The 27,409-nt window shown below is 41.5% G+C and overlaps 1 protein-coding gene across 6 annotated transcripts in view; it reads right to left on the reverse strand.

Annotated features, from left to right (window-relative positions):
• dnmt3ab (DNA (cytosine-5-)-methyltransferase 3 alpha b) overlaps positions 1 to 27,409 on the reverse strand; it is a 620,530-nt gene that overhangs the window by 549,924 nt on the left and 43,197 nt on the right. For all 6 annotated transcript variants that reach the window (XM_041188736.1, XM_041188735.1, XM_041188734.1 and 3 more), the window contains exon 3: positions 13,812 to 13,889. In XM_041188736.1, the coding sequence (XP_041044670.1) occupies positions 13,812 to 13,889 (78 nt within the window). The remainder of the gene's footprint in view (positions 1 to 13,811; positions 13,890 to 27,409) is intronic.

Below are 27,409 nucleotides of genomic sequence, written 5' to 3' on the forward strand. Positions count from 1 at the left end.
TAATTTTTCCAAATAAATACTTACAGGCCAATAACAAGGTTGATGCTTATTCCCAATGGCGGATCAAAACCCAATGACAAAAACCTTGGCACTGGAAAAATTCATGATTACATTTTATAATTGTAGCTGTCTGGTCAAAATATACCAACATAGCAGTATATTAAAATGATTCACTGGGTACTGGATATATCACCATTAGTAAGCTGTCAGTATCATCAGTGTTGAAGCACAATGCTTCAGATGATACATTTTTTTATATTTTATACTCTTAAACTTAACTTTTGGAACTCTTTTAGATCCAAAATGTGCACCTGCTTACTGTAAATAATACAACGCTGCTCATGCTCTTAGGCAAAAATCCCTTGTAGTCAGATTTATTGGTTCCTAGGTGAAATATATTTAAGGTTCTCCCTCTCCCTTCTGTTGTAAAGTTGTTGACTCCCTGTTGGATACAGTTCCATGTGATTGCAAGTAAAATACAAGGGTGGCAAGCCTACCACCTTCCCACCAACCCCATAATACAGCGGGAGGATGGGTGCCAATTGGCAACCCGCCCAACATTCTAAATAAATAAATAACAGGCAATTGAGTTTGTTCCCAAGCCACTTGACCTGCATTTCACGCTGCCTACTCCATAAAATACTTGAGGGGAGAAGCAGTGAGAAGTCCACTTTTGAAAAAAATATTTTTGCAAGGGCTGGGGGGGGAGAGAAGGATGTGGGGGGATGTCACAACATTCCGGGGTGCCAATTGTGCATCGGGGAACCTCCCCCCATCCTCCCACGATGTTAACCCCCTTTGTTCCTCCCTGCCTAGCCTCCAAGACCTTCCCCCCACAATCCCCTGCCCCCGCCCCCTGGCTGACCGATCCCAAACTACCCATAAAGGCTCCGGGGCCCACCTTCTCTTCTTGGTGGGTCTGCTTGCAGTCCCAGAAGCGCCCACTATTGAGTTCTGGCGCTGCTGGGACTGCTAGAGCTGCCGGCCAATCAGATTGCCAGCCAAAGGGCAAGTAGCTCAGGGCCGGGGTTTCTCCCCACCGAGGGCCGGAAATCCCACTCTCAACTTGTTTAGCCTGCTTTTTTTGGGGTCTATCAGCAGCCAGCGGATTCTTGCAATGGGGACTGCCTATGGTGGTGGGTGAGCAATATATGACATTCAGCCCAAAGTCTCAAGAACCCAGTGGACCTGAAGAGATGTAGGCAAAAAGATGACTGACCCCAAGAAACCAAAGTTAAGGCTTCGTGTTATGACAATGCAGTTGGTACAGCTGAGTTATTTAACAATTCCAGAAGGAAACTTAAAACAATGGTCATAAGCTGTAATTTTAAGTGTTATGTTTGAGATGTAACTCCCAAGTTCAGGAATCAGACCATCAATTCTCAAGGCTTTATATTAAGCTAAATGAAACATTTTATTAATTTACACAGATTAAAATATATATACACATGGCTTCAAATTACTATAACTTTTAACAAATTCCCAAATTAATCTCCATTCAGGCATCAGCAACCCATAGACTTAACCAAACACCAGGCAAAGCATTTTTACCTTATGAATTCAAAATGAGGTTCTTTTCACTTTGGTTCCTGTGGAGATAGCTGGAGGGTTTACAGCTGCCTTTTGATCTCACACTGCCTCTGCCTTGCACACCCAAAAACTACTGAGGTTATACCTACCAGCCCCGTAGAATGTTAATTCTCATTGTACCGAGAACCTCTGAACTAAACCTCTCTAACAATAAAACCCCTTTCATGGTATCAACATTACTGGTAATATAAACGTATTGCTTGGTAGCTGCTAGGTGTCAGTTTTCACCCCACTTCTTGAATGCTCTATTTAAAAAAAAAAAATGCAAATACACACCATCTCTCTTACGTATCAAAACTGGTACGCATCAAAGCACCCAGACTAGCTGGTTTTATCCAATTAAGACACACCCACAGACTAAACCTCTATTTTAAAAGAAAAATATTTTCCAAAATATTATATACATTAATAGCTTCATGACATTTGGTACAGTTTGTTTGTCTGGGCTCATGTATTGCCCAAAAAAATGGGCACTGAAGTGTCAATAGAGCTCGAAAATGGCATTAGCAGCACGTGGGCACACTTGTAGGGTCAACAGCATTGGACACCAAATAAGTGAGAATGTTAGCACACAATGTCATGCCTGGTGTCTCACCACACGCAGATCCTGCCTCTGAACATTCCTCTAAGTTACATGCAGTGTCAGTTTAAGATAGTGGCTGCGAGTGTGAAATCAAGGGATGGTGCTGTGTCTTGATCATCACTCTCTTCGTGGTCTTTCTCCATTGCCTGACCAGGATGCAACTTTTGGGTATCTGAATGGAAAAAGGGACAATAGTAAAGTTGTGGTGCAACAAGCAGAGGAAAGCAAGAGGAACATGCTTACACCATCTGCAGCTTGTAAATCAGAAACAGTTTGGGATGGAGGGGTAACTGAGACGTGAGAAGCGGGATTAGGATACTGTCATCTTCAATGACTTCAACGCTGCTATTGGCCATGGTCTCAGTTTGTTTGGCTGTTGTAGCTGTCATGGTTGAATAGCTGGGAGTATGTGCAAACTATGAACTGTGGATGTCGGGCATGCCGCAGTGCTAAGTATGTGATGATGAGATGAAGTATATGAATATTGGGTACAAGTCCTGACCAATGTTTAGACCGTAAGACATAGGAGCAGAAATTAGGCCATTCAGCCCATCGAGTCTGCTCCACCATTCAATCATGGCTGATAAGTTTCTCAACCCCATTCTCCCACCTTCTCCCCGTAACCTTTGATCCCCCTTACCAATCAAGAACCTATCTATCTCCGTCTTAAATACACTCAATGACCTGGCCTCCACAGCCTTCTGTGGCAATGAATTCCATAGAATTTCGGCTAAGCTGTGCACATACACAGTTATGCAGCTGCCTGGAAGGTACTATGTAGGCCCTTATTCCACAAGTACCACGATCAAATACACTATATTCAAAAAACTGGCCATACACAATTAAATTTTCAAGGGAACACTGATAGATAAAAGCAAAATACTGCGGATGCTGGAAGTCTGAAACACAAACAGAAATTGCTGGAAAAACTCAGCAGGTCTAACAGCATCTGTGGAGAGAAATATAGAGTTAGCGTTTCAAGTCCGTATGAGTTTTCTTCGAGTCACATGGACTCAAAACGTTAACTCTTGTCTTTCTCTCCACAGATGCTGTTAGACCTGCTGAGTTTTTCCAGCATTTCCTGATTGATTGAAATTGTTGGCAGGTGAATGATGGGGTGCAGTGATTTAAGCAGGACCACCATTGCTATCTGCTCTCACTACCATTAAGCACAAATAGCGAGGGCCTCCTGTCCCCCAAGGACACAGGGCATCTCTCCACCTTTCTACCTCCTGTATCTTGGCTTCCCATGCAACATTCAAAAAAGCCTTGAATTCTGCACACTCTCTCTCTCTCTCATATTATGCCACTCTTCACTGCTCCCCAGTTCAGATTCACTTTCTGCATGATTGCCGATGCCTGTTCCAGCCGCAGTGCACCTCCCCCTTTAAGAAGTAACAGCTAGCTTTAAATAGTGCAAGGAAGTTATGATTTTGGGCTGGCTGAAATGTGTGTATACTTTGCTGGCTGCATGCAGCAAATCATTCAAATGAGCCGGCAGCACCAAGTTAGCCTGCATTACACTGAACGGGTGTGGGTTAATTGCACATCCATTGTGACCCCAGCACGGCTTTTCGGGATATTCCAATTTGGCCCTCAATAAGCTCGGGTAAGCTCAAGGGGTGGCTTTGTGACTATTTTTTCTAAACCTTGAAAATTTCATGACTGCCTGATTATTTTTCAGACAGGGATGAATTATGGTGGTGAGTTGACAAGAGTCCGAAAGAGTAGAAGCTCTTGACGTTTTTTTTTTTTGAGGAGGCTATTCTATTGAGTATGAGAACATCAAGGGAGTAGGGCATGTTGAAGTTGGAGGCCTCCCCCAAGATTTATAACATATCCTTATGTTCTTCCTGAATCTGGTTCCCTCACCTACTCAGTCACTGACACACAGGCATTCCCTTCCCTCCAGTAATCTCACACAGTGTACTGTGTGCAAAATAGAGCCAGAAGGTATTTGATTAATTATTCTCCTTTTCATAGGCCACAAGAGAAAAGTGACAGTGCAACTCGGGTCCCAGGCAATGTGTACTTCACCAAAGCCAGCTGTAGTTACTCTACTTTTACAAAGCATCAGCGTAGTTACACAAGCCTTGGGAGATGTATGCATTGTGCCTGAGAGCGCACTACAGGGTGAATCGCTGGGTGTAAGCAATAAGGAACAAGTGGTGACAGCTAAACGGAAAGGTGCCCAATGTCCAGAGGGTCTCTGCTGCATTGCCTGTAGACCTGACCACTCAAAGTCTGTTTTGGTCTTTCAGAGGTTGCTGCTTAAACAATGTTATCCACATGAATTACGTGTGTCTGCACAAAATATTCTGTAAACTCTCGTGGTGAGACGTTTGAAGGAATTTACCCAACAGATCTGTGCAGTAATAACCTGCTCTTCTATATGGTAAAAAAGAAGCATATCAAACAAAATTTGACACCAATCCACATAAGGAAATATTAGGACAGATGACCAAAATGGTAAGCATCTAAGAGGAGGATAGAAAGGCAGAGGCATGGAGAGGTTGAGGGGAGAACGCAGGAGGCCAGAAAGAAGAGCACTGAAATAGTCAAGTCTAGAGATAACAGGCATGGATGAAGCTTTCAGCAGCTTATGAGCTAAGGCAAGGGTGAAGACAGGCAATACAATGGCTGAATGGCAGACTATCCAATCAATCAATCAATGATAAAAAACTACACTTACATTAACGTAGGGCTATTAATATACTCCACAGCAGTGTAGAGAACAAATATTTCCCGAGGGCTTGAAATTTTTAGGAGGGAAAAAGGTCTAGAAAAAGATTATGAAGGATCTTAAAAGGAGAGAGGGGGAGAGGGGCTCAGGAGGTTTATTCCAAAATGAGGGCCCATGGTGATTAAAAGAGAGCCACCAACGGTGGGGGGGTCAGGGGGGAAGGGAGGTAGGATCTACAAAAGGCTAAGGTCACAAGAAGAGTGTGTGGTGAGGTGCATTATAGCACTGAGTTTACAAATTTAGAGGGGGGGGGGGGCAAGGCCATGGAGGAATTAAACATGAGGATGAGAATTCTCTATTTGAAATGTTGAGGACCGAGAATGCAATGTAGGTCAACAAGGAAAGGATGATGAATGAGCAGATAAAGTGCAGCTCATCCAAGACTGAATGGCGTTCAATCACTCTTACAGCAGAGTCAGTGAAAAGTTGAGACAATGGTGATCAGCCGAGCAGGGTGGCAACTGCTTATGTTTGGAACCTGACACCATATCTGCAGAAGGTATTACCGAGGGGCACCATGTGGATTAGGAAGTGAATGGAGCCAATGATAGGCCTTCAAGAAACTTCTGAGTAATGATGTCCGGAAGGAAGAGAAACCATTGGTAGAGATCACTATGATCAGAGAGACAACAGTAAAACCAAAGGACAGTGCCATCATTTTGCTGAGGAATTGGTGGGCAATGGCATGATCAGAGGGGTCAAGAGGAAAAGGAGGCATAATTTTTAAGATTCATTCATGGGGTGTGGGGGTTGCTTGCAGGGCCAGCATTTATTACCCATCCCTAACTGCCCTTGAGAAGGTGGTGGTGAGCTGCCTTCTTGAACCATTGCAGTCCACGTGGTGTAGGTGCACCCACAGCGCTGTTAGGGAGGGAGTTCCAGGATTTTGACCCAGTGACAGCGAATGAACGACGATATATTTCCAAGTCAGGGTGATGAGTGGCTTGGAGGGGAACTTCCAGATGGTGGCGTTCCCTTGTGTCTGCTGCCCTTGTCCTTCTAGGTGGCAATGGTTGTGGTTTGGAAGGTGCTGCCTAAGGAGGCTTGGTGAATTCCTGCATTGCATCTTGGAGATGGTACCCACTGCTGCTGCAATGTTTGTGAATGGGTGCCAGACAAGTGGGCTACTTTGTCCTGGATGATGTCAAGTTTATTCACTGTTGTTGGAGCGACACAAATCCAGGCAAGCGGGAAGTATTCCATCACACTCCTGACTTGTGCCTTTGTAGATGGTGGACAAGCTTTGGGGAGTCAGGAGGTGAGTTACTCTCTGTAGAACTCCCAGCCTCTGACCTGCTCGTATTTATATAGCTAGTCCAGTTCAGTTTCTGGTAAATGGTAACCCCCAGGATGTTGATAGTAGGGGATTCAGCGTTGATAATGCCATTGAATGCCAAGCGGTGATGCTTAGATTCTCTCTTGTTGGAGATGGTAATTGCCTGGCATTTGTGTGGTGTAAATGTTACTTGTCACTTGTCAACTCAACCCTGGATATTGTCCAGATCTTCTGCATTTGGACATGAACTGCTTCAGTACCTGAGTCGTGAATGGTGCTGAACATCGTGCAATCATCAGCGAGCATCCCCACTTCTGACTTTATGATGGAAGGTCATTGATGAAGTAGCTGAAGATGGTCGGGCCGAGGACACTACCCTGAGGAACTCCTGCAGTGATGTCCTGGAGCTGAGATGACTGACCTCCAACAACTACAACCATCTTTCTTTGTGCAATATATGACTCCGATGCACAGAGAGCTTCCCCCCCCACCCCCGACAATTCCCTTCAATTCCAGTTTTGCTAGGGCTCCTTGATGCCACACTCAGTCAAATGTTGCCTTAATATCAAGTGCAGTCACTCTCACCTCACCTCAGGAGTTCAGCTCTTTTGTCCATGTTTGAACCAAGGCTGTCATGAGGTCAGAAACTGAGTGGCCCTGGCAGAACTCAAACTGGGGGTCAGTGAGCAGGTTATTGCTAAGCAAATGCCGCTTGATAGCACTGTTGATGACCCCTTCCATTACTTTACTGATGATGGAGAGTAGACTGATGGGGTGGCAATTGGCCGGGTTAGATTTGTCCTGCTTTTTGTGTACAGGACAACCTGGGCAATTTTCCACATTGCCGAATAGATGCCAGTGTTGTAGCTTTATTGGAACAGCTTGGCTAGGGGCGCAACAAGTTCTGGAGCACAAGTCTTCAGTACCATTGCCGGAATATTGTCAGGGCCCATAGCCTTTACAGCATCCAGTGCCTCAGCCTTTTCTTGATATCATGTGGAGCGAATCAAATTTGGCTGAAGACTGGCATCTGTGATGCTGGGGACCTCCAGAGGAGGCCAAGATGGATCATCCACTCGGCACTTCTGGCTGAAGATTGTTGTAAATGCTTCAACCTTATCTTCTGCATTGATGTGCTGGGGTCCCCCATCATTGAGGATGGGGATATTTGTGGAACCCCCTCCTCCAGGTGTGCCATTTAATTGTCCACCACCATTAACTACTAGATGTGGCAGGGCTGCAGAGCTTAGACCTGATCTGTTGATTGTGGAATTGCTTAGCTCTGTCTATCACTTGCTGCTTATGCGGTTTGACACACAAGTAGTCCTGTGTTGTATCTTCAGTAGGTCAACACCTCATTTTTAAGAATGCCTGATGCTGCACTTGGCATGCCCTCCTGCACTCTTCTTTGAGCCAGGGTTGATCCCCTGGCTTGATGATAATGGTAGAGTGGGAGATACGCCAGGCCATGAGGTTACAGATTGTGGTTGAGTACAATTTTAGCTGCTGCTGCTGATGTCCCACAGCACCTCATGGGCGCCCAGTTTTGAGTTGCTAGATCTGTTCGAAATCTATCCCACTTAGCATAGTGGTAGTGCCACACAACACGATGGAGGATATCCTCAATGTGAAGACACTCCGACTAATACTGTCTTGGACAGATGCTCCAATCTGCAGCAGGCAGATTGATGATATTAGGTCAAGTATGTTTTTCCCTCTTGTTGGTTTTCTCACCACCTGCCACAAAGCCAATCCAGCAGCTATGTTCTTTAGTACTTGGCCAGCACGGTCTGAACTGATGATACTGAGTCACCTGGTATGCTCAATCCCAGAGTATATTCCACACCCTTGCCACCCTCAGTGCTTCCTCCAACTGGTGCTCAACATGAAGAAATACTTGGAGGAGGGGGGGCATGGGACAGGAGGTTTCCTTGCCCAAGTTTCACCTGGTGCCATGAGATTTCATGGGCTCTGGAGATGATGTTGAGAATGCCCAGGGCAACTTCCTCCAGAGTGTATACCACTGTGCCACCACCTCTGTTGGATCTGTCCTGCTGGTGGGACAGGACATACTCAGGGATGGTGATGGTGGTGTCCGGGACATTATCTTTAAGGTATGATTCTGTGAGTATGACTATGTCAGGGTGTTGCTTAACCAGTCTGAGAGACAGCTCTCCCAATTTTGGCACAAGCCTCCAGATTTTAGAAAGGAGGACTTTGCAGGGTCAACAGGGCTGAGTTTACCGTAGTCGTTTCCGGTGCCTAAGTTGATCCCAGTGTCATTCATTATATTACTTTCCAGTGGTTTGATACAACTGAGTGGCTTGCTAGGCGATTTCAGAGGGCATTTATGAGTCAACCACATTGCTGTGGGCCTGGAGTCACATGTAGGCCAGACAGACAAGGACGGCAGATGTCCTTCCCTAAAAGGCATTAGTAAACCAGATGTGTTTTTACTACGGGTTTTCATGGCCATCTTTAGGCTTTTAATTCTACCATCTGGCGTAGTGCGATTCAACCTGGGTCTCCAGAGCATTACCCTGGGTCTCTGGATTACTAGTCCAGTAAAAAATACCACTACACCGCTACCTCCCCACCAATATGCTGCAATATGATCACATTCAGACAGAATATAGCTTGTAGAGCCAATTTAGATATTTAGGGTTAGGCAGTTAAAGTACTCTGGAAAGACCACAGGTAGAATCTTACCTATAGTGGGCGGGCTGGCTGGGAATGGGCAGGGGCGGGCAATCAGCTGCACACCGCCATTTTTCACAGGCGGGTCAATTAAGGCCTGCCCAACGTGACGCGTGGCCGGTAGCGCTCAGCGCTATATGTGCAGGCAGGGGGAGGTGGAAGAGTTGGGGCCTGCGCTCTTTTGCGCACGCACCAAAGAGCGCAACAATCTCCCTGAGGCAGCTCCGTGCCTCAGGGAGATTAAGTTGATCATTAAACTTTTCAATAAATTGACTAAAAATTTTTTAAAACATGTCCCCTCAAGTGACAGTGTCACATGAGCTGGGGGGCATGTTTGCGCGTTTTTCAAAATTCATTTATTTATTTTGTAAAACCTTCTGGAAACCTCATCCCCACCAGTGGATGAGGTTTCCTGAAAAACGCAAACGCCGCTTGGGCTCTTCGCCTGCCACCAACATTAAGGTTGGATGGGCAGCGTTGTTAACAACCATCAATTCCTTTTTTTTAATGGCCTTAATAGGCTATTGACAGTCCGGCCGCCTCTGGCACCCGCCCACCGAACGAAATATCGAAATAACACGCGATGACGTCGGGAGACTCGCCCGATGGCACTGAGCGTCATTCTACACGTTGGCATGTTGGACCCGCCCCCACACGCCAACAGCAATATTCTGCCCCATCACAAAAACAATTTTTTTTAATGATTTCAGAAAGATTAAAAGGTGAGAAAGGGAAAACATGAACACAAACCCAGGCGTGGTCATTTCAAATAACTCCCAGTGTTCTCTTCACCTTTTTCAAAAGTCTCAACTTTCGATAGAAGATGGAAAGCTCAAATACCCTAGTATTTATGACAGTAAGATCCAACGGCAGCATAAGAATATTTACGTGTATTATCTACCAATTCGGACAGTTGCTTCTGCTGAGCACGTCACAATTCTGTGAGAAGCTCACAGGAAAAGAGTCTCGGAAAATCAGAGATAAGAAGTGCAAGATATTCCATTAACAAAATTAATGGATGGACAATTGCTTCCTGGAGTCCCTGCAATTTCCCAAGATATGTTGCTTGTGATCACTGCTTCCCATTGAAAGCTCCAGATCATCCAATTATCCCCCCCGTCTTCAATGCCTGGCTATACTTAGGCTGAAGAATATGTCGAGATAAAAACACTGCGAATGCTGGAAATCCAAAACAAAAACAGAAGTCACTTGGACTCGAACTCAAGTTCTGTCGAAGAGTCATGAGGACTTGAAACGTCAACTCTTTTCTTCTCCGCCGATGCTGCCAGACCTGCTGAGTTTTTTCAGGTAATTCTGTTTTTGTGAAGAATATGTCAATTGACAAAGTGACTGATGCACAAAGTAGAAACGTAAAAAAAAAAAATTAGGCTCCGAAATTGCATTTTGAAACAATGTGGGTAAATACTAAATGCACTGGTTTGAAATTGTTTGCACTATTTTATATTAAGCCATTTACCTATCTATCTGAAACAATTTAATGTCTGTTAAACTAGCAGAGGAAAAATTTCATTTAAATATGTTAATGTGCAGCAATCCCATAATGCAATTTAAAGGCTTTGATGCTGTAGCACCAACACCCAACTCCTAAATATACTCTCGCAAAACAAGTGGAACTTTGACAGTTTAAGTTGGAATTCCACGGATGCACATCAAAAGTACAAATTGTCACATTTCAGGACAACAATGGATAGTTGGTGCTATTCAGAAACATGTTACAGTACATGATGCATAAGGAATAACAAAAGTTAAGCATTGCAAGGAATTCAGGGCTCAAGTGATCTTCTGCACTAGTTTTGATCACCTACATGGATCAGAAAGGAATTTACCAGATATTTTTCACCCAAATTGGCTTGGTGTTTATCTGATTATTTTTTTTTTTTTCTGGCCTCTCCCTCAAGATCACAGTTTTGGATGGGATGGCGGGTATATATATTGTGATGGACAGGTTGGATGGACCAGAGGGTCTTTACCTGTCTGTCATTGTCCACACGTTTTGTATACAAGTTATACAATTTATTTCTACTTGGGCAGAAGAGGAATGATATTGAATGTTTGACAATCCTACTCAACTAAGGGTTTGAGATCAACCGAGGGGAAACACGAGATTGCAAGAGGGCATAGACAGATCAGTGAATGGGCAGGTGCGGCTGGATACAAGAAAATGTGAAATGAAGTGGTCCAGCTGGGGACATCGAAAGGAAGTATTCTCGAAACAGTAAAGAATGAAGCAACAGAAAGATCTTTTCAGGGAGGGGGTGGGGGTTGGAGTGCAGATAGAAAAGCCCATAAAATGACAAACGTACAAAGAAATGATGTTGGATTTCTGAGAGATATTGGTCAGGCTGCAGTTGGGGAATCATACATGTTGTTTTGGACACAAATTACAGGAAAGATATTAAAACAAATAGAGAAGGTTCAAAAGAACTCAAAAATGAGAACACAAATGACAGAGAAAAGGTGTCAATAAAGGTTCAAAAACTTGGAGCTTTCTTTGTCAAAAAAAAAGATGCTTGGTCGCATATTGACTGGGACAGGCTCAATAGTGCAACTGGTCTTTTCCCGTCAGAAGTTTACCATCAATGTAAGTATGGTTATTCCATGATCGTGCTTGTACAGTATTGAGCTAAATCATTGACTAAAGGAAACAACTGATGAATTGTCAGCATAAGTTAGAGCCACTGAAAATTCTGAGTTCCTAACCTGCCTTTTCCCTTCCATTTTCTCTCTAGGTTAACCTTTTACTAGATGACCTTGTCATTCCTACACTCTCGTGAAACATGGAAATTTAAAAACATTCTTACCTTTTTTTTCTATAATAACAAATACATTTTCATTATTAGAGGCGTTTGTAGGATTTGGTGCATTGAGTCCCATTCATTTTTTGTATTTATATCCCACAAACTGATAAAGCAAGTTACTTAAACAAGAGATGTTGGGTCGTTGCCTACTTTTCCAACTGCTATTGACTGACTAAGTGTGTGGCAGTTCAGTGTCTCCTTTGCTAAAGTTGCAGCTTGGCGGTGCTGAGCAACTTTTATAATTGGTTCCTAAAAAGAAAACTGTTTTACCATTTGATTCAATAAGTCCTGAACAAAGGATTGAGCCAAGTCAAAGCCCAAAACATTATGGCTATGTAAACCTGTATCTGACTATAAGGTGTAGCTGATTTAATCATTGCATACATTCCTTCAGACCGTGTCTGGAAGATAATTCTAGATAATTGATTCAGGTCAGCTTTTACAGAAAGATGGCTATAGTTTCTACCTCACCAGTTAAATAATCTGAATAAACACGCAAAAAAACAAAACCAAGTTAATAACAACTTGGCCAACATGAGAAGAGGAAGAATCTGAAACCCCATAAAGCAATGCTAGAAATAATTAGCAGGTCAGGCAGCATCTGCATAAAAAGGAAAGCTGTTTTGAGTTTAATGTTTCAGCGAACTTGTTTTTTAACCTTTTGCTCAAACTTACTCTTTCTTCTCAAGGTACCTCATAGGAGACCCAAGAACTTTTGAATCTCAGCACACATATAGATTAAATTTATATCACATAAAATAAGTGTTTGTGTGCAGACACTCTTTAAAGCCAGCTCCAATGCACAAGAGAATTATTAAGTGTGATTGACAGGGTCTAACAAAGAGCAAATTTCAGATTTCTGCTTTTAACTATAACGTTTAGGTAATAATGTTTAGATGCCAGCCAAATCATTTATTTGAATGCAAACACTAACACAAAAGAAGCTGTCTCTGGGCAAATTAATAATTGGAACTTAGCAAGAATAGATGCATTTAGTTAACTTTCAGAATGATTCAACAGTTTCATAAATGTGCAGAACAGTTTAAAGGGAGGTTGACTCAACACATGTATGGACATCAACAAGAGCTGAATACTGCCAACTGCTATCGTGACTAACTATGTACTGAAGTTTAGTAAATGACTATGGTGACTTCCAATGGTAGCATTTTCAAGTAAATACAAATAATTGATGTATAACATTCAATGTCACTCCTGACACAAGAAATAGTGATACGTTTCTTGTGTGTCTGTAAAACATTATAACACAAAATTATGCAAATGAGGTGTAATGAGATGAAAATCTTTGGAACTGTGTTTAAATCAGCTGACTCACCTTCCCTTTGTGCAGTCACCTCAAAGTGAAAAGCAGTTGGATAGTAACAACCTGGTTCCTAATGGAATAGTTCTACAAACTATACTTTTGCACTATTTTGGGTGAATCTAGAGCGATATTCAGATCCCAAAACGACTTGGTGTGTGAAATGGAAAACTTGGAAAGGATAGGTAGGTTTCCTCTGTGTGCTGTGTGTAACAAAGTTGTAAGTGTATTTAAAAAGAACTGGGTTATGATTTTTCTAATGAAGTACAATGAAGAACTCTCCCCCATGTTGAAGTGGAGGTGCTTCTTTCAGGTTTAGATTAAAGCAAATTATTGGACATTACACTGACCTTTCAGCACCAGAATGGAAAATGTTGCTGTTGAAACTGGATTCAAAAAGTAGAGTGGAGCTAATGGGAAAAATTGTAAGGAATGAGAGAAACAAAGCTAACAGCATCTTAAAAAATTAAACATAGATCTGGGAAAGAAAAAGCTTCCCAGGACCATATGGAATGATATCTTTCAAATTCTGTGTGCTGGTGCCTGGCTGAGGCAGTTACTCAACCAATAGTTGGACTGTATTATGAAGAAAGAGCTAAACATAAAACAGTCACTGGAAAAGACTTTAAAAAAAAACGTAGGATCAGTTGAAGGGAACAAAGGCAGCCAATCAATTCATATTCTTATAAGAACGTTGACATTCCATTAATGCATCCCTACCAGCAACCAGAGGACTCACTGTATTTGAAAACCATGGGACATTTAACAATAGGATCTGTGCTTACCATTGTTTGCTTGCGTTTTCTCCCTGGCCTGCCTCGTCTTTTCTCCTTGTTTCTATTTTTCTCTGGCTGCTCATCATTCTGTATCATAAAAACAAGGTACAGACAACCATATGATTTTTTTTAATAAACAATGATGTAGCAGGTTATTAGAATGATCAGCAGGGCAAAAATCTTTCATTTGCCATTCTTATTACGTATTGCAATGGACAGTTTATTTTAACTTTGATTAACATTTTTTCTGTAATTCATTAAATTTTTTGGCAACTTGTTAATCGAGAGAATTTCTTCCACAATATGAACATTTATCTGTTAAAGTGGTGGATTTGCAAGCATTCATCTCTAAAATGAAATTGTAAATGGACTGCTAGGATATCTCTCCTACACCAAGTACATATTGTTTTCCTCGGTTACAAGACAAACTCAGGGTGAATTAAAGGGGCAAGTACACACCTAGCAGGAATAAAGAATTGGAAATTGGGGTAGGGGCGGGGAAGAATACCAAGACATCTATTCCTTTACAATTCTTTGAAGACAGGGAAAGAGGTAACAATGCAAAGTGGCTTTGAAAGAGTGTTCCAAAGGATAGTGGCTGAAAGATCAGCCTTTGCTGGGACAGTGGAGAACTAAAGAACAAGCAGCAGACAAGAATTTGTGGAATAAAGGATGCAGGTTGGCATATATGGCTAGAGAATATTGCACGCTTAGAGAAGGAGCTTGAAGTTAATGTGCTGGAAAACACCAGCTCAGTATAGCTAGTTTGAAGGTGCATATGTCTTTGTACTTTGAGAGGTTCTGTCCAAAGGATGAAGCTAAAGCTTCAGCGTGTGGCACACTTAAGAACCTGGTCTTCAAGATGATGATGGTGTGGATTAAACTTTCATGAGCAGAGGTAGTGAGTTACAGACATAAGTGACGTTATACTGTCAAGTGAAAGACAGGCATCTTGGTGATGGTCAAACATGGGATAAAAAGCTCAGTTCAAGATCAAGGAGAAAGACAATGTTGTGTACCATTGGGTTCAGTTTTTAGGCAATAAAGGAAGTCGATGAGGTACCAATGAAATTTAAACAGGTTTCAGTTTTTCCAACATTGAGCTGCTGGGAAGCCAGGCTGATCCAGGGCTCGATATCAGACAGACAGTTAAATAGAATCAATGGTTCTACTGGGTATTTGGGTGACAGTGACTGTCTCCATATTTGGCAATTTAAAGGTAGAGGGACCAAGGAAGGTGACTTAATTCACACAAGAAATGATTGTACATATAAAAAGGTAAGAGAACCCCTGTGAAGAGATATAGTGATTGGGTTCGTATGGATATGAATAGAATCAAGAGAGCACGGTGACGTGGAGGTAGACTATGACTGAGAGGTAGTGGAGTAAAATGGAAGTCGTCAACATGTTGACTGGGTGGAGAGGGCAAGAGGAATACAGCAAAGTAGGGGTAGTCCTAGTGACTTTGAGTAGTACTGTGTTGATACCATGGGTCAGTTGGAAACCAAATTAGAGAGGTTCGAACAGGGGGTGGTGGAAGAGGTGTCGTATTTTGAGGCCACATGTTTAAGAGATGAATACTTATAGATAACAACAATGTAGTAACAATGTTCTGTACGATAAACAAAAAGAGGAAGAAATAACTTACTGAAGCCAATTCAAAAGGCTTCACAGACAATGTACTGCTTTTATGAAGTAGAGTCACACATTTAGGAAAAATAGCAGAGATAATGGGCTGAATATTACAACCCCGACTCACCCATTTTTGGGAGTTTTCAGAGTTTAAAACCCAAACAGTTGAACCGGTCTGCTTCTGATTATAAACAGAGGTGGGGCAAAGGCACCCAACCAACCTGCTCCCAGGTAACAAGTTGATCATTAAAATAGTATAATGAGGCTGCCTGCTATCATTTAACAGTCATTCTATTTTCAACCATAGGCAGCTGGGTTTCACCGGCCTTGGAAAAACTCAGCGGCTGAAAAGCGGCCAAAAGGGCTGAATCCACGAGGGAAGTGTCTTTACAGCATGACTTATGGGCCAGGAGGAGCAGGAGCAGTTCCTCCAAGTGCAACAACCGACCCATTAAACCACTCCACCATGATTGGTCAGCTCTTCCCCAGACCTGCCGTCAGAACCCATGAAAACTATCTGCTCCCCTCGATCACCGTAGAGACTGCCCCACCTAGCCCGCTGAATCCAGAACCAACCCCACAATCAGGTGCCACTTTACCCCTCCAATAGGGCCCCGCGCACACCCATTACTGCACCTTCCAACGATCTCACTCCCAGAATACACTGACCTGCTCTCACAGGCTTTGGGCCTGTGATCCAAGCTGCCTGCCTAAAGGGCTTCCTGCGTGTCAATCAGGCTGGCTATGGGCAGGAACCCCAATTAAAGGGGCCCTGCGTTTAAAATCTGCAGGATGTTTGGAAAACTGGTTCCTCCGCGTTTCCCGATCTCACATCCCCTTCCACCAGCCCCCAAACACAGAATTCACCTCCAAAACTAGAATTTGGCCCAACGTGCACAGCAAGGTCTTAAGACGACCAGTAATTCAGTTTTTGGTGGGGCAATTTTAAGGAGAAATACTGGCAAAAGCACCTGGAGAACATCCAGCTCCTTCTTGAATAGTGATGTAAAATCCTTTGTCTACCCAAATAAGCAGATGGTCTTTCAATTTAATGATTCAACCAAAAGACAGCACCAAAGTACTTTCTAAATACTGTACTGAGCCCAGATTATATACACAAGTCCAAGCTTGGGAATTGAATCTACAGAATAATAACATGGGAGGTGACAATGCTACCACTCAGTTAAGTTAAGCTAATATCCTGAAAAATAAATTTTTAAAACAAATATACATTAAAAATTAAAATGGGACTTTGAATTAAACTAAGGTCCTTTGATTATGTGTGTCATGGTCCTATAGGGCTTGGATATTGAGTAGATGGATAAGATAGTTAACCGAAAAGACAAAATGTTTGTACATGGAATAGTCACATACTCTTCAAAAAAAAACTAAACAATTTTTCCAAACCACGTCTGAGACAGATTCATCATGCTTGGTTTGGTTATGAACTATCAGCTCGTAAATGCACAATACTTCGTAGACTTGTATGCCTTTAAAATAATTTTGTATTTTTGTAGTTTTTTTTAAAAAAAAAACTTGTAATTTTAAAAGATCATTCAAGTAATAAATGTTACAAACTGTGTGAAGAATTCAGCTTTCAATATCCTGTAGAAGTTTATTTGATGCAGATGAAACATATCATAGCTGAACATAAGTATATGAATTTCCTGGGTTACAAATAAAAAATTGAGCTTTCCTGTTGCTTTTTATAGATTTTTACTTTATTCCCCACTTATTAGGATCACATTTATATATACTAAATCTTCTATGCTTTTGAAGTATAGGAATAATTTACCATTTTCTCACTAATATAAATACAGTTCAGGTCAGCACAACACTTTGGGCAGAATTTTAGCTCTTCTTGCATGGCAAACATTGAGTGGAGTGACAGTTAACAAGGAGTGGGAGACAAACCAGCTGGCCTCTCACTCTGATCTGATAGAAATTTTAAAGTACAGGCGCCAAGGACATCTGCCCGAGGCCACTGTCCTTCTTAAAATATGCAGATTGAGCTCTGAAGATATCATCGGGGCCTACTCTAATCTCTAGCAATCTACATGGTGGCTACCCGCCAAGGCAAGCTTCTTGGGTAGTGGATCCTGGACCAGAAGAGGCCCAGAATAGTGAAAAAAACAAAAAACTGCGGATGCTGGAAATACAAAACAAAAACAGAATTACCTGGAAAAACTCAGCAGGTCTGGCAGCATGGGCGGAGAAGAAAAGAGTTGACGTTTCGAGTCCTCATGACCCTTCGACAGAACTCCAGTTCTGTCGAAGGGTCATGAGGACTCGAAACGTCAACTCTTTTCTTCTCCGCCCATGCTGCCAGACCTGCTGAGTTTTTCCAGGTAATTCTGTTTTTGTTTTCCAGAATAGTGAAGCTATTTTTAATTTTTTTTGTAGTTTCTCTTGCAGGCCAGGAGAAGCAGAAGTGCTCCTCAGGGTCCTACAAGGAAAACTTGGGCCTCCCCTGCAATGCTCCCACTCCCTAATCATGATCCCTGCCTCACCACTTACCTTAGTGCCGGGAACCATTTCTTCTGGTTCCCAACAGCAGCTTCCTGCTGCCTGATTTTAATGGCCGAGCAGCCGCTTCCCATCCGCTTTGTTTCGGGAAGTTGGCTAGCAGCACATCAATGAGACCCGACCATTAAAATCTTCTGAGCCTCCCCGCTGTCGCTCCCAGATGTGCCACTCGTTAGGCTGCATTCTCACCTGGGAGTTAAAAGCGACCCCATTTTCTTTTACAATTAGACAGAATATAAATCCACGCTTTCTGTAGAACTTTGATCTGCTGATAGGGAAATGTTCGTTTCTAGCAGGACCAATAAACTGGCTACTTTGATGATTTGTAATCAACCAATTATTGCAGTAGCTTTATTAAAGTGAACAATTTTAGATTATTCTCATCACCAACCATTTTGTACAATGCATTTAATTTAGTTTAGTTTACGGTGTTGATTAAACCTTGTGAATGTCTTTAAAAAAAAGTGTAACTTTTAGAAACATGATTAATTGAAAGCAGAAATGAAGAAACCCAGCATTTTGAGTCAATCGTTCTTTGTGCAAACTAACGAATTCTAACCTGAAGGAAAAGATTTGTAATTATAATGGCACCCAATCTCTCAGAAACATTGCATAATGAGTTGCTTTGAAGTACTATCATAGTTGCTATGTGGGCAAACTGGTTCTAGATTTGATGAAATTATGTAAACATTCCTTGAAAGGACTAATTGAAAGCTATAACTTTCCATACCACAATGCTGTAAAAATAAATTAAAACTACATCTACTTCTTTATTTCACACACAATTCTGGTTTCTGAAACCTGATCTCTTCCCTTTCATTAAATAATGGTTATTTTTATAAACACGCCGTTAGGCTTTAAGATTTGTTTGCTATGGGATTTCTTGAAATCTTGAAAATATTAACAATGTCCTATAAATGACAACAAAACAACAGTAATTAGTTATGCAGAGCCACACACATACAAAGTAGAATTTTATTGCATGATAACTTGAAAGTTCGCGAATCTAGCAATAATAAATAATAAACAAATGCATTGTGCATGGACATATTTCTGCCTACATTTTGAAAGGAGGCCATACAGCAATTAGATACACTATCTCAGATTCCTCAGGTGGAGGTTGGAGGAGACCCATTGTATTAGATCTTCTTCATTTCTTGGAGTTCCCTGACTGTCCTGTGAGGGACAAAATCTTTGTCTGCCCCTTGCAAAGCAATGGCCAGGAGAAGAGCCTTGGCAATGGTCTCCCTAAGCATTCCTTTGTCTCAGACAGGACCTTCCCTTATAACATTTGTAATATGCTGAATAAGTGGAAGAACATACATGGGATCCAAGACACACAAGCCCCAGATAGATATTTTTTACATTTATCAATAAACCCAATTGCGCTGAATGACTGGGATTGGGGGATCTGGGCACAGGTTTTCAAGCAAGTATGGGCAGCTAAGCATTATTAAACCATCCAAAGTGATTGACTGCACATATGAGGTGCCCTCCTGCTAACCCTGCAAGCTATGGTGAGGCTGGAGGATATCATTGGGGCACAATCCAGTTGTGGCTTTAAGGATAATGGCCTGAAAAATTTCATGGCCAGTAAAACTTTCCTGCAATTGAAGAAATACAGGGTTATGACAGCATAGACATTGACAATACCTCCCGACAGCTCAAGAAAGGGACATTATGGATACATTTTGTCCATTTATCAAAAAATATTTTCTGCACACAAAAGGTCAAATTGAATAATGTATGGAAATTGATATTAGACCAAATGTTACAGCTGAGAAAAACATGAATAAGAGATGATATCAGAGAGCACTTTTATAAAATTTTTGTAATAATTACATGCTTATTAGTACGATAAATCCCAATTAACTACAGTGAATATTCATCATTGTTACTCCTTCAAAATGTCAAATATTTTAGCAATGGGTTTTTCAGTTATGTCCTTTAAAGAAACCCAAGCAACAAGGCTGAAAATTTACAATTCTTGCCATAATCTCAATGAAAGCAAACTCTGTGCTGTGGGATTTTCAGAACATAAGTGATATCCACTGATTTCTGAAGCATTAAATGACATTAACGCACTTTGCATGTGGCTCAACTCTCGCAGCCAAACAGATAAGTAGTGAACTTATTCTGTGTTGAAGTTTTTTTTGTCTTCCACAGATCAATAGGAAACGGGAAAAGTTCTTTCATGTGCACATGTTGCACCTGAACCCAGATACCCCGTCTCATGACACTGGTGTCTACCTTTGACCATCATTCCCCCACCACCTCACTGATGTTGCACATACCTCCAGTGTTAAATAGCAGCATGTTGTAAATTCAACAATGATTCGCATTTACTTGCTGCTACATTTAAGTGATTTAATTGAAGTCAATGACATTTGGACCCAGTCCCTGCATGCATTATTAGTTTATGTGCAAGCAGCTTGAGCAGGTGAAGGATCATCAAAACCCTGAAATTTGGAGTAAAGAAGTACAAGATGACATTGTCAAACTACACAAAAGTTGTGAAACTTAGTTCAGACCCTCCTCAGAATGGAATGCAAACACCCAGCTAGTTAAATGTATTCATTTTCTGGCTTTGTGCTTTCGGTGAGAAGTCTTACTACTTGTTGGAAATTCTACCTCATGGCACGCAAATTTTCCAAACATTTGAAGTAAAGATAGGAAAATTATGCGCCGTGTGCAATGGAATTTTGATACACGTTTGGTATTCGAAACTCCTTATCATTATTGAGAAGTCTAAAAACTAATTCTAAAATATAATGACAGTAAGCCAAAGGAAGTTATTCCTTACATTTAACCATTACACTCTACCAAGGTGAGTATAATTCATCTGCGGTATTCAGCTGCCACAAGCATGCAAACTCTTTCTCTGCAGTTTGATGTGCATTGCCCGAATACGCAAGGTATACAGGGTCAACTTTTAAACAAGTGGGTATTAACTTTAGGAATCAATAGATGACCATTAAGTTGCCCATTATTCATAAAAGTTTTTTTTTTCAAACTACGTAAAATTGAAGCCAAAGTTGGGAGTTACCCCATTAAATCTGGGTATGTCAAAGATACTCATTCTAGTGTTCTTTAGGTATTAATAAAGTCTTTACAACTCTTCAAGATAGATCCTCAATCTGACAACCATAGGAATCATTCTCAAAGTCCTTCTGGTGTGACAGGTTTTGGTGGCTTGAACATATATATATACACACACATACACACACATACACACACATACACACACAGGCTCACAAAAATATGATACAACAACTATAATTTTGTACATTCTGTTGTGTTTATTATCAGTAACATCAGCTAGGTTAGAGCCACACAAATGTCTTTACAGCAAATACCTCAAGATGGATCTGAAAGAATTCACTGTTTTAGAGGTTTAATTTCACACATTTCATTTAGGTGTACAAATTTGTTGATTCTTATGAGACCAGAAAGACCATTGCAGTAACGAAGGTCATGTTTCTCATTCTGAAAAGGGAATGAAAATTGGATTTCCTCCCACAAACCACTTTCACCTGGTGCTGTGGGGTTGTGGAAGCCCAAAGCATTGTCAGATTTGGGAGTTTGTGAAGAAAATGGAAAGCTTGCTGAGGAGTCTGGAACAGTAAGTGTTCACACCTTCAAATGTCACTATTAGGTGCTGTATTATAACACAGGTGTGCTTTTAATGCAGCGATTCATTAAGGAATATGTCCTTTTAAAGGCAAATTGACCCTTACATTGACCAGCCTTTTATGTTTGTTCACATGCATTATAGTGCTCTTCCGATGGAAAAAGTTCCATAATGCAGTGAAGAAATGTTACAAAATGTCCCATCAACCTGTGCTGCCATCTTTTCTACTGTGATTGAAAAAACAATCTGGATGGAGAGAAAAACAAAATCTACACTTAAAAAAAGTCTAACCACCTGCTCCTTTACATTATAATAAAGATAAAAGCAAAATACTGCGGATGCTGGAAATCTGAAATAGAAACAGAAAATGCTGGAAAAACTCAGGAGGTCTGATAGCATCTGTAGATAGAGAAACAGGGTTAACGTTTAGAGTCTGTATGATCCTTCTTCAGAGCTCCATTACATTCATCAACCGGCTCTTTGAAATTAAAATGAGCACCTTCTATCCTTCCCTTCCTAGAAAGTAGTCTGTTGTTTGGAGAGCTGCAGCCATTACCAATGCCTGGCTGAGTTTCAAGTGCTAATGGGTTTCAGCACAGTAGGTGTTCCATATCTGAGAATGGATGACATCTTTCAAGAATTTGAGAGAACAAATTGTCCTTTTGACGTGATTTCTGGATTAGTGACACAAGCTAATATGATTACAAGTAGTACAAGATTTTCTCATGTGGCAGAATGCATTATTTCCTCAGAAACAATGACATGGCGGCTTTCATTAGATGGCAAGATGTTTCTTCACCACCACCCACGACGATAAGACATTTTTCATTGATATTGCATGGAATCAAAGGACTGTACATAGTAAACACTGGGTGAATGGCTATGGAAAATACATGGGCAGCACAGAGGTGGCATGGAGTGATTTGAGGGGGCATGGCAGATACATGGGAGGCAAAGGTGGCATGGGATCTAAGGGGCATAGGTTGGCATCAAGGGTGGAGGGGTGGGGGTGGGGAGAGAAATGAGGTTTAAGGGGCCTTTCAACACTGTTGGGAACTAGGATACGGTGTTGGAGAACCTAGATAGACTTTCTCACAGGCCTTCCTCCAGACCCACACACTCTGTTCACACGCTCCAGCGCACTGTAAACCTGACCCCAGTGTGTAAAAAGACAAAAATAGTGCATTAAGTCACACATGGATCTGGTGGGCAGTTTGCAAGCTGCAAAAGTGAACAGAACAAGTTTTTACAAGCCCTGAGGAAGATTCAGCCCTAGCCATTCCCAACCTACAGAAATGCCAGAGGAGAATGGTACAGGGTTGAGAATGCGGAGGACTTCCTAAAAAAAATAAAAACAAAGTGTGGCTATTCACACAACGAAATGTGCCTCCCTGCCCAGATGAAAATCTAACCCCTTGGCCGCAATATTGAACAGAACCTAGGAACGGTTGTGGGAATTGCAATGTGGGATGACCCTACAACCATTGCTTCCAATGCAGGCACCATACAAATTGCATTGTGTTGCAGCCAATGCTAAGCACGCTGTTGAGTGCTTGAGCAGGGGCACAACATTGGTAGAGGCTAACTTGATTGAACGCCAGCTTGCATTGAGGTTGGAGTGGGAACCAAAAGTCATTCTAAAACCGATTCTGACATGGGCAACACTGAATAATAACACAATATAGAGAGTGGGCTCCACTGGAGGCTGCCTCTGGTAAACGTCAGACACCAAGCCACAGAACCTTACTGCCGCGCCACAAAAAGTTCAGTAACTTCACTCAAGTAGTCAAGGTCAGTGAATCTATTTTCTAATGCCACAGTAACTATACCACTAGCCTTACACACAGCTCGATTCATCACCCACCCAACACTCACCTACCAATCAGTCAATCACAACTCATACCTTACATAGCTTCACCTCATACCCACATAACTGCAACCTTCACATCCACATCTCACAAACTGCGCACACTGCCAGCTATTCAACCAGGATAGCCACATGATCCAAGTACATTTCCCTCTCTTTTGCAGGATAAGGTGGTGCATAACCAAAGGCAGCAGCAACACCTAACCAGCAAGTGACAGGCACAGTTGCATGCAATTACCCCAAATGAAGGCATCAATGGGGAAGCCATGGCTGAGGTGATGGCCAGTGACATGACTGAAAACCATCAACAATTACAATATCCTCACATCCAATCCTCTCTTTTTCCCCATTCACTTCCACCTCATCCAACAATCTTTTGATTTGCAAGTTGCACTTTTTGCTTCCCTCCTCCTCTCCCAACTACCCCATCTTGTGTTGTCCTCCTTTCAGGTATCCAAAAACCATGGCTCCATTTGAGAAACGAATGCATCATTTAGCGGCTGCTGAGGAGTCCAAATATATAATGTCAGCAGAGCTATCTTTAATTCTACGAAGCTGGTTAGCTCCTTAAATGATTCAAACCAGATTTGGAGATATTTTCTTTTACAGAAGCTCTGCTGTAGGTCTCCGATAACCTCTTACTCTGTCCCAATGCTCATATAGGAGCTTCTAATATTACCTCTCACAAGTTTCCAATAACTGGAATTAAGCTAATAGGTCTATAATTATCAAGTTCTGACTTACTGCCATTTTAAAAACTGGTTAAGGCATCCCACTCTCTGATCCAGGGAGTCCGTCCTTATCTTTAATCAAATGTTTGACTAATGAAAAAATCAATAAATTGAAATTGTTCATTGCTGGACCATATCTGAAACATGTTCAAGCAATTGCAACGTCTTACAGCTACACGTGCTGTCTCATAGCCATGGCCAGTGCCCGATAAATCATGCATGCCACCCACAATTATGCACACTGCCCCTAACTACACATACCTCACGGTTATGCATACCATTCCCATTGCCAAGCCCATCATCAATCATGCAATCGTTCCCAGAGCAAAATGTTTATCAGATCTTATAGTAATCATGTATTGAACATAAAAAACCTCAGTTCAGATTTTGTGCCCAGTGGTGAAGTGACGGTGCTCACTGCTGAACTTAGAGGAAAACTTGCCAGAAGGGTCTAATAAACTCGGTGACATGGATTTCATCTTTCCTCCAGTTAATTTTATTCTGGTGCCAGATATTATGGATCACTGGCTTCCATCAACAGTTCTCATCAAGCAGACTAAGTAGCTAAGGGGCTAGGTTGAAGGTTCTAACAGACACAAAATCAGGAAATAACAAGCAGGTTTTAATTGTTTTTAAAATAATTTTACAGAAAGTGAAATAAAGATTGGCATGTACAAATCGAATTAAAGTAAAAGTTGAAATATCTTAAAATTTTAATTCTTTTAGCATTTTAATAATCTATTTTTTTAAAGCATGGAATGGAGAAATTTGATATTCCATGAATATAATTTGATTTCAGAACTAGAGAGGTTTTGCAGCAGTAACTATGACTTAATATACTGTTAAAATTCCAGTTACATCTTCGTCAACAAGGATTTTTACAGCAAGAATAACACAGTAGTATAGGAAGTTGACGATCATGTCAATTAGTGATTGCTAATTGATTACCATCCGTGAAGACTTCAACTGCACACCTTGTGGGGGAGTGGGGAATCACCGACAACAACAGCATTTACCTGCACAGACGCAGATGCCAGAATTAGCCATCAGTTTCATACAGTAATGAGGGAAAGCACTCAGTCTTGCCCTCATTACAACTACAAAATCTGGGCCATGTGTAAATTTGCAGGATAGACAAATTGTATAATTGGCAAATTAATTCCAAGAGAGATAAATGTAGAATGTTACATTTTAGAAGGAAGGATATGGAGGCCACATACTGCTTTGAAAGTAAGAGTCTAAATATGGCAGAAGAGCGATGGGATCAAGATGTGCAAATCCACAAATTACTAAAAGTAGTGTTGCACACAGCCAGGGCCCGTCTCTGTACCATAACTTCTAGGAACCAATGAAATATCGTCAGTAAATAGAACACCACAAGGAATTAGGTGCATTCATTCTTAGAAGGTTACAAGTAAAATCAAACATAGTTAACCCACAAATAAACCACTCATCTAACAGCCTTCATATTATATACTACACACAATGTCCCTACAATCTATTGAAAATTATCTTTCAAGATATTTACAATAATAGCAGAAAAGAATATTAGATGTACCTGTGAAATCCAGGCAGCAATGCACAGACACTCTGGAATGTTCAACTGAGCAGCAAAAACACATTTGAACATTCACCAAAATGTTAACAATTATAAATTCAACCACTCTCTAAACCTAAATATAGGTTCTGTGCTAAACAGATGGCATTCCAGATGGCATGAACCTGGACTTCTGTTTGTTTATAATCAAACAGTAAAAGATAGCAATACAAAGAAATGTCACACCCACGTTACATTTTATGAATGGAATATTCATCACCAAATAATTTTAGTAAAGCTGTAAAATAATTAAAGTGATGCGTACAAAATACTCTGCTGGTTAACTTTTGTGCAGTGCATCTTAGTTCTATGAAATGTCACCACATGCCAAGATGCACACTGACAACTGCAAGTCATCCTGACAACTGAAAAAAGATAATTTATATATTTATGAGGGAGACCAGCCTGTGCTGCAATCTAATCTGTGGGGTTTTGTTGACAGTTAAAAGGTAATCAGGTTTTGATCATATGATTTATGGCATGTTCCACACCCTTTGATTAGATTACAGCTTTGTTAGCTCATTTTCAGGTATTTGCAATTCACAGGTATGTTTAAAAAAGCACTCCAAATTAAATTCAACCAATCAAGTCCCAATTAATAAAACTGGCCAGTGGAAAGGTTTAAAACTAACAGTGGATAGCATATAACTGGGTAGCGGTTCAACTCCGTTGGCAAGATGGCAGTGTGTGATCAGATCAGTGCCAACAGCAAGTGGTTTGATCCCCATTCAGACCAAGGTACATTTGGGGCCTGCCTCCCCACCTTACCCATAGTATAAATTACAGCACTTTGCTGTGGTTTGGTGAATAACTACCAAGGACCTGCCTTAAGTCAGGGAACTGAAATACTTAACTGCATAATGTTGGCCAACAGAGAAAAGCAAACCATATGGAAATAAAAAGAGAGCATGATTTAGTAAGGATTTTTAAAAACTTTTTGTTCCTAGGGTGTGAGTGTTGCTGGAAAGACCAGCATTTGTTGTCTGCCTCTAATTGCTAGAGAAGGTGGTGGTGAGCGGCCACATCTTGAACTGCTGCAGTCCATGTGGTGTAGGAACACCACAATGGAAGGGAGTTCCAGGATTTTGACTCGGTGACAGTGAAGAAAGTGTGATATATTTCCAAGTCAGCGTGTTGCGAGGTTTCAAAGTAGTGGGGTTCCCATGCATCTGCTGCCCTTGTCCCTCTAGGTGTTAGGGGTCACGTGTTTGGGAAGTAATGTCAAAGGAGTCTTGACAGGTTACTGCAGTGAATTGCATACGTGGTACACAATGCTGCCATTGTGCTTCGGTGATGGAGGAAATAAATATTTCAGGTGGTGGGTGGCATGATCAAGCAGTTGCTTTGTCCTGGGTAGTGTCAAGCTTCTTGAGTGTTGAAGAGTGGAAAATATCCCATTACACTCTTAGTTTTTATTCTTTCACAGGATGTGGGTGTCTCTGACTAGTCCAGCTTTTTGTTTGTCCGTCTCAAATTGGAAAGCTGGTGGTCATCCAGCTTCTTGCACTGCTGCAGTTCATACGCTGTAGGTATGCCTTGTAGATGGTGGGCAGGCTTGAAGGAGTCAAGAATTGAGATAGTCACTGCAGAATTCTCAGCCTCTGAACTGCTCTTGTAGCCACA

Source organism: Carcharodon carcharias, chromosome 5 (genome assembly GCF_017639515.1).
Source record: "Carcharodon carcharias isolate sCarCar2 chromosome 5, sCarCar2.pri, whole genome shotgun sequence".
Taxonomy (NCBI): domain Eukaryota; kingdom Metazoa; phylum Chordata; class Chondrichthyes; order Lamniformes; family Lamnidae; genus Carcharodon; species Carcharodon carcharias.